The sequence below is a fragment of the Crinia signifera genome, chromosome 2 (genome assembly GCF_055691185.1).
Source record: "Crinia signifera chromosome 2, ASM5569118v1, whole genome shotgun sequence".
In the NCBI taxonomy this organism is placed as follows: Eukaryota; Metazoa; Chordata; class Amphibia; order Anura; family Myobatrachidae; genus Crinia; species Crinia signifera.
The window spans coordinates 237159460-237167802 of NC_139218.1; the positions used below are offsets into that span (position 1 = coordinate 237159460).

An 8343-nucleotide genomic window follows, 5' to 3' on the forward strand; every position below is an offset into this window, starting at 1 on the left:
CGCTGGATAGCTTTTAAATTAGTGGGCCGAACCCAATCCACAATGGCTTGTAATTTCTTGGGGTCCATTTGGAACCCACGAGAAGAAATTATATACCCCAAAAAAGAAACCTGGGTCACCTCAAATTCGCATTTTTCAAGCTTAGCGAATAGCTGATTTTCCCGCAACTTCTGCAAAACCTGGCGTACCTGTGTCCTATGCGAGTCCAAGTCTCGGGAAAAAATTAAAATATCGTCCAAATAGACCACTACAAATTTCCCCAAGAATTCTCGAAGGACGTCGTTGATAAAATCCTGAAAAACGGCTGGGGCATTGGAGAGGCCGAACGGCATTACCAGGTACTCATAGTGCCCCGTCTGAGTACTGAACGCCGTTTTCCACTCGTCCCCTTCCTTGTTTCTAATGAGGTTATAAGCCCCCCTAAGATCGATTTTGGAAAAGATGGTAGCAGATCGAAGTTGGTCAAAAAGGACTGTAATCAAAGGAAGGGGATAGGTGTTTTTCACCGTAATCTTATTGAGAGCACGGAAATCTATGCATGGCCGCAGGGAACCGTCTTTTTTTTCTACAAAAAAGAAACCGGCACTGAGAGGTGATTTAGAGGGCCGAATAAAACCCTTTGAAAGACTCTCTCTGATGTACTCATCCATAGCCTTAGTCTCCGGGACTGATAAGGCATAAAGTCTGCACTTGGGTAATGAAGCGTTGGGAACCAACTGGATGGCACAGTCGTATGGACGGTGTGGCGGCAAACTGTCGGCCTTGCCCTTAGAAAAAACGTCTAAAAAATCTTGGTAAGGGACAGGGACCCCTGCTAAAGAGGTGGATCTTGCAGGGAGTGCAATCTGAAGGCACTGTTGCTGGCAAGTGGGACTCCAATGGGTAATTTCCCCCAGATGCCAATCAATGGTGGGATTGTGTTTTCTCAACCATGGAAAGCCCAACACGATGGGCACAGAAGGACAAGAAGTTATCAGGAAAGTAATCTCCTCCTGGTGAAAAATACCAATGGTCAACTGCAGAGGAGGAGTCTGGAATAAAATAGCCCCATTGGAGAGCACCCCCCCATCTAAACCCCGTAGGGTAATGGGCACAGGAAGCCGAAGTTGGGGAATCCCCAAACTCTGGGCGGTGGCAGCATCGAGAAAGTTACCAGCCGCACCACTATCAATGAAAACTGACCCAGCCCAATTGCATCCTTGAAAGGATATGTAGCCAGGAACTAGTAACGAATCTAGAGCGGAAAATAGCTGAAGGCCGAAGTGAACCCTCTCTTCGTTCACTTGGCCCGGCCTTTTACTGGCCTATTGGGACAATTTTTTAGAATATGACCCTTGCACCCACAGTATAGGCAAAGTCCTGAACTCAGTCGGCGAGCTCTTTCCTCCGGGGAAATGCGAGCTGCCCCAAGTTGCATTGGCTCCTCACTTTCCTCAGGGGTTACCGATACAAAAGGAACCACCCGGGTAAGAGAGCACCGTTCAGACCTCCGCTCACGGAGGCGACGATCAATTTTAATGGCTAATTCCATTAATTTGTCCAGAGTTTTAGGAGCGGGGTATTGAATGAGACAATCCTTAATTTCGTCAGCCAGACCACAACGAAATTGGCTGCGTAACGCGGGATCATTCCATCCGCAGTCATTTGCCCATCGGCGGAACTCAGTACAATAAGCCTCAGCTGGGTCTTTCCCTTGTTTAAGGGCCCTGAGATGAGTTTCTGCTGAGGCTTCCCGGTCGGGGTCATCATATAACAACCCAAGGGAACTGAAAAAACTGTCAAGCGAAGACAAAGCTGGGCTGTCAGAAGGCAGTCCAAAGGCCCAGGTCTGGGGGTCACCCTGCTGTAAAGATATTACTAAACCGATACGCTGGGCCTCGGACGAGAAAGAGCGCGGTTTGAGCTTAAAATACAATTTGCAGCTCTCCCTAAAGTTAAAGAAAGTTTTGCGATCCCCAGAGAACCGATCAGGAAGGTTCATCTTGGGGTCTGAACCTCCTGTTTCTGGGGGCCTCATCCTTTGCTCTTGTGAAGCCACCTTTAACGACAATTCCCGCACCATCTGGGTAAGCCCCTGGAGCTGATCCGAGAAAGTCTGGGGAGTGGTATTTATAATACGAAATCACCCAAAAAACAACAGGAGGACTTATAAGACCAAATATAGTCTGTCTTTTAATTTTATGGCCGGTTATAATGTTACGCTGCCCTGGCCTGGGTACCAGGGACAATACGGGTTCCAGACGGTGAGATGATAAGGCGTGAGCCCACAGCCGGGACCGCCGGTTAGGACGGCCACAGCGGGTCCTACACTCTCTCTGTTGAGTCCCCGAGGCAGATGGCAAACCCCTGCGGAGCTAGGCTTCACCTGTGGCCGCCGCGTTCGAAGGAGCGAGTTAAGCCCGCTCCGACCCCGATGCAGCCAGGTCTTATGTGATGACAAGGGGTAAGCGATCGCCACGGGGAACACTCAAGAGGACAAGCTGACTACTGGACCTAACTGGAAACTGGCCCCTAACTGCCGGCACCAGGCCAAGACGGGGAGTGCGACCTAGTCGCAGACACCAGCGGATAGAAGGGAGTCCCCAAGAGTACTCAAAAGGGACCGTGACTCCCAAAGCAGAAACCAGGAACAACGGTGACACTCCTGCCTAAACAGAACACTAATGACAGACGGGGGCCAGGGAACATATACAAGAAGACAGGGACAAGAATATAAAAGAGAATAACCAAGGACAGGCCCGCGGAGGGGCTTAGCCACGGAGGGCCAGAAAACCGAAGGAGATAAAGACCAGAGCTCCACTGGAGCACTTACGTGACCCACGGAAGATGGAGATAGTGGGTCCACTGCAGGCTCACGGGCTGACGATGAAAAACAGCAGAGGAGTCTGGTGAAGAACTGGAATCAAGGGATCCACAGGCAAACGCAGCTGACAGGCTGGGAGACCAGGCAGGCTACAATGGCGATCTGCAGCCAGGAGAACTGGGACCAAAGACCCAGGGGACCGGAGAGTGATAGCAGATAGCACAGGGTGCATAAAGCTATAACCGGCGTCTGTGCCCAGCAGACGCCGGCTATTTATTCAAATCTCGCGCCGCCTGACTGACGTCAGGCGCGCGCGTTGCTGGCTGCCGGGCGGAAGCTCGGGGACGTTGCCTAGCAACGCCCCGACGCTTAGCCTCCGAGCGAGGCTTGGGACGCTGCTCGGCAGCGTCCCCCGCCGTGTCAGATGACGCTGTGCTCGCCGTCCGTCCGGGTGCAGGGACACCTGGACGGCGTGCAACAAGCGCCTTGAGTCCTGTTGGAGAAAGTGTTCTATATAAAATCCACTCCATGCCGACCTGGATAGTGGGGGTATGAGCGTACTAACTATAGTGGGCACCCAACTAACATATAAGTACCGATAAAACTTACTTACCTTATTTCATGTAGATTATTGTCCAGGGAAGATGGAGGTGGTGCAGTGCCCTCCTGCTTCTGCAGGAACCCAGTTTACTGTGTCAGCCTTTTTATTCCAAAGCATTCCCATAGGATCCATTTGTTTACGCCACATTTACTTTTCCCTTTAAATACCCCTAAAACCAAGTTGTTTTTGAGTATAAATATCCATGAAAGACAGAGAATGTTGGATTGATGGCTGACATTGGCTAATCTTCCTGATTATTTGTAAATATAGTTTCTGGCAGAAGATTTGTCATTTTTAATCTTATGAGAGAATGGGGTACAACTTCAAACGTCACCTTAGTTTGGGTTCATTTCTCTGCGTATATACCATGGAGAGCTGCTAACATAAATACAGGCAGCACTACAGATACAACATTGCCTGCTTCTCTAGGCATTCAGCTTGTGCATCACCAAATGACCATTACAGGGAGCAGACATGGAGAAGAACAGCCTGTTGCTAGTGGATAATGAAAATTGTTACATCAATGAAGTGTGCAATGAATGTTATTGAGATTACTATACTTTTCTGCAGAATCCGCCAGTATAAAATGGTCTACATAGCCCTGGCATAAACACTAGGAGATGACTCATTTTATCTTCTCTTTTTTTTTTTTTCCTATTATTGTTGCAGTCCCCTTTTCGGCAGCGATATATCCAAAGTTTGGAACTACACCAACAGTGTGGAGCAATACACAGCTGCAGGGGGGACAGCGAAGAGCTGTGTGGTCACACAAGTTGAACAGCTGAGAGCCTGGATAAAAAATCACAAGGACCAGTAACACCATGAAATGCCTAAAGCTGCTTTATAATCTACAGCCTATTGCCTGTCCTCCAGCGTGTCACATGGTGTGATGAGAGCAGGCCATGATTGGTACACGCTGCCGCTCTTGAGCTCCTGACCAGTAACAATTTATATGAGCATATGACATGGGGGTCACACTCTCCTCCAAACACATAGATTATACATCTGTTATTATGGAAATCAAGTAAATTAAGTTTAATGGCGACTTATACATTTACCTCTGTAATGAAGAATAGTGTTCATCCTTGATTTAACGTGTAATTAATGCTGACTTACTACATCCATAAAACATATTAAAGTATTTACAACTCCATTTACATTGTTTACTTTACGGTAAATTTGAGGTTTAGAAGTTGAACTGGTTTAATATGTAATTCAGGGGCAGAGTTATCACTGGAGTGATATTCTTGTTATCGCTCATTACTAATGATAAATGGTGAGCTAGCCATGCAGCTCCTGACTGTCCCGTGTTGGAAAAATAACAGGAGATGATTGGCTGGAGCAAAATTTATCATAAGTAATGAGCCATAACAAGAATATCACTCATTGTTAAATCTGTCGCTTAATGAATAAAAATTAGTGATTCAGAGCTTCACATATGTCCATTCAGCCTACGGTAAATGCTCCGTATTGCAGTGAATGCATCTATGGGAAATACAGTCATGCACTTCAGTCCCATCTCCACTTGTGGTTTAATAGATATAACTAGGTAATAATTTGGCTTTGCACATAGGTTGAATTAAGTGAGGACATGTAGGCAGGATAGGCAGAATTCTGACTGACTTCAAATGCATCTCTTGGTCTGGAGTGTGAGCCAATCATGATGGATTTGAAACGATGCCTGTGGGTAGAGGTGGTGAAACGGACGAATAGCCACATTTACAAGTCGTTCCAGCCAACCTGTGTGCAGCTCCGGATCGGCTCTAACATGTTCTACATGAAATTATAACCTACTGCTTAATGTAGAACACACATAGATTGTATCATTTGTTTTCTATGTAACTAACCATTCCATTTATGTCATCTGAGGAATCAGTAGAAACAAAGAATTGTCACTTCTATATTTCACTAGATGTTACACAAATTACAGAGATAAAATACAACGGTTTTAACCAAGGGAGGGGAAAAAAAACCTGCGTCCCACAGTAACAATACCTCCAGGATCAGACAGAATGCTTATCCTATATAATAAAGGGCTAATGCTTTTCCTTACTTCTATGGGGGGACTTCAAGTGTTTTGTGGGCCAGTGGCCACTAGATGGCACCCGATGGACCAGAGCAAGTGTTGCTGCCGGTGCTGACATTACTGTTATGACGAATTGTCATTTTGATAGTCTGTTGCTCTGTATCTCTGGAATATTAGCCGTTGTGGAATTCTCTAGCCCTCCCTATCAGACTCGCCACCTCCCTACAGAACTTTAAACGTCTCTCAAGACCCACTTCTAAATGAAATCTAACCATTTATCATCCTATCCTTCTGCTTATGATCACTTCTCTCCCTGATGTGTCACCCCAGTCTGACTGCCCCTTCCCTTTAGAATGTAAGCTCTTTGGCGAGCAGGGCCATCTATCTTCCCCTCTGCCACATTTATAATTGTATCAGTGTTCACTGCTGCAGCTGTCTTATCTACTGTGTACTTGTCCTAAACTGCATTTCTACTTTAAATCTTTATTTTATTTTTTTGCATAGCTATGAATTGGCAGGTGCTGCGGAACCCTTGTGGCGCCATGTAAATAAACGATCATAATAATGTATTCTAATAAACTTGTGGATATAATAAAAGGCAGCATATTTTGCTTCACTTCATCCTTTTGATGCAGTTCTGGTCTGTTCAGCCACATTTTGAATGCAGAATGATCACCAATGCATGTAGGGATTAGTCTGTGGAGTATTACTTGTGCTATTCAAAGAAACCCTCAAATCAACCATGACTGCTACTGACTGTATTTTGCATAATTGCTGCATCAGCATATACTTTACATACTAATCATGCAAATTCCTCATGATTCACCTCTTTACCATACTGTTATGTTTGTGTATTAATATGTTTCTATATCCAGCCCCCACTTCTTCCTCTTCCTTTGTGATGTCCCCCCTGAAGTCAGTCCTTCACCTTCTCATGTTTCTCCCGTTTTAAATCCTTCCTTGAAAATATCAGCTCCTTCAGCCCATTCCTTTATACATCTGTTATCGTGTTTTTTCTTTTTACTTGCTTTTGTGCCATCTCATACACAACTTTCTCTGATAAAACATTATCACAAGAGTACATAATGGTTTTGTATACTTCCAAACAGGGCCGGACTGGGACTATAAATCGGCCCTGGCATTTTGAGCACACAGGCCCACCTGCTGCGTGTCAAAAAGGGGTGTGGCCTAATGGAAAGGAGGAGTGGGATCACAAAGGGGCATGGTATTACACATTATATACCACTTACACAAATAATGCACATAGTAGCCTTTCTAAATAGTTGATACCTCCATATCTGCAGTATCCACTAACCCTTACCCTCCTCAAGCACTCCCTCACTAGTACACCTCTCCCAATGACCCCTTTCACAACACATCATCATCATTACCCCCTCACATCACCCAGCACCCTTACCCTCCTCACAATTACTCACCATTACCTCCTCACAGCACTCCCTTACCATAACCCTCCTTACAGCACTCCCTCCCATTTCCCTCCTCACAGTACCCTCTCCCAACACTTATCTCTCATATCCTCCTCAATCCTTACAGTACCCCCTAATCCTCCTCACTGCAGCACACACACCCCGCGCGTGCACGTCTATGCTATCAGTCATGCTTTTCCGGCTCCCCCCATCCCCATCTGTCATTCTACTCTGGATTCCATCAAAACAGCTACACTGGCTCCCCCCTTTCCTTCTCGGCGCACTACTACTGCTGCTGCCCTGGTGGCCAGTCCAGCCCTAGCTGAAGGTTATGAGAACAACTTGCTGCACAAAACTGGCCCACAAGGCCATCAGCCCTTCTGGCATTTGCCAGAAGTGCCAGATGGCCAGTCCGGCCCTGCTTCCAAAATATATTACAGAGTATTGTACTTGTTATATGACAAATTACACTGTAGCTATGTAAACTCCTTGAATGATGCTACAGACACTTTATGGCACCTTACATAAATTATACTTTTAGTAAGCCCGCTCGAAGCAAATGTTTTGAAAGCTAGTCTACTACCTTGTGATTGCCTAGGTGTTTGTTCATGTGTGAGAGAAAAAGAGCTGTAGTTGCACTCGCTGCCAACAGATGGCAGTGTTTCAGAGACACACAAACAGACACTAGACATATATATAGATGATTATTACTAACTGGAATCCAGCACATGTATTTTTATAATGTTCTTGTAGAGCATAACCCATCACTAAATATATATTCAAGGAATACATCTCAACCTACACTCCTCAATGTCTGAGCAGAAATCAGCCCTTTCATCATAAATCTACCTCTCCTATTACCAGCAATTTTCACAACACAGTATTGCAATAAGTCATTCTTACTTGATCCGTTATACCCTAATCTAAACTTTAATTACTCTTAAAACACAAAATGATTGAACTATTATAGCTTATACAGGTTAGTATCCCGTATCCAAATATCCGTTATCCGAATGATTCCGAAAACCATACATTCCAGAAAGTTAAAGATTTTTTTTTTTTTACTGGGGACATCTGTAACAGTACTACTGAGGACAAGATATGTAATTGGCACTAAATATTAGAGATGTGCGGGCTCGGATTTCAGAGATCCGAGCCCCCACGGACGTCATCATTCCGAGCCCGATTCCGAGCAGCGCTCGGAGATTCCCGCTGGGGCTGTCTCCTTCAGTGCTGCTGTGTACTCTGTTCTCCTCTGCTTAGGAGAACAGTCTAACTGTGTACCTGCCTGTAGTACTACTGTCTCCTCTGTGCTGGGGCATACCTCTGGTGCTGTGCCATTTATTATATATTAATAATTAATTAATTATATTAAATAATATATATAGTCCACTGGTGCTGCCTGCACTGAATCTGCCAGTATTATTTAGTTACTCAGTCCACTGTTGCCACTGACAGTGCTACTGCCTACCTAGTGTACCTACCT

At 45.4% G+C, this 8343-nt stretch overlaps 1 protein-coding gene across 2 annotated transcripts in view; it reads left to right on the forward strand.

Annotated features, from left to right (window-relative positions):
* Positions 1-6019, forward strand: part of ASL (argininosuccinate lyase) — a 74358-nt gene extending 68339 nt beyond the window's left edge. For both annotated transcript variants that reach the window (XM_083174043.1, XM_083174044.1), the window contains exon 17: positions 4074-6019. In XM_083174043.1, coding sequence (XP_083030169.1) covers positions 4074-4221 — 148 coding nt within the window. In that variant the 3' untranslated portion in view covers positions 4222-6019. The remainder of the gene's footprint in view (positions 1-4073) is intronic.
* Positions 6020-8343: the final 2324 nt, after the last annotated feature.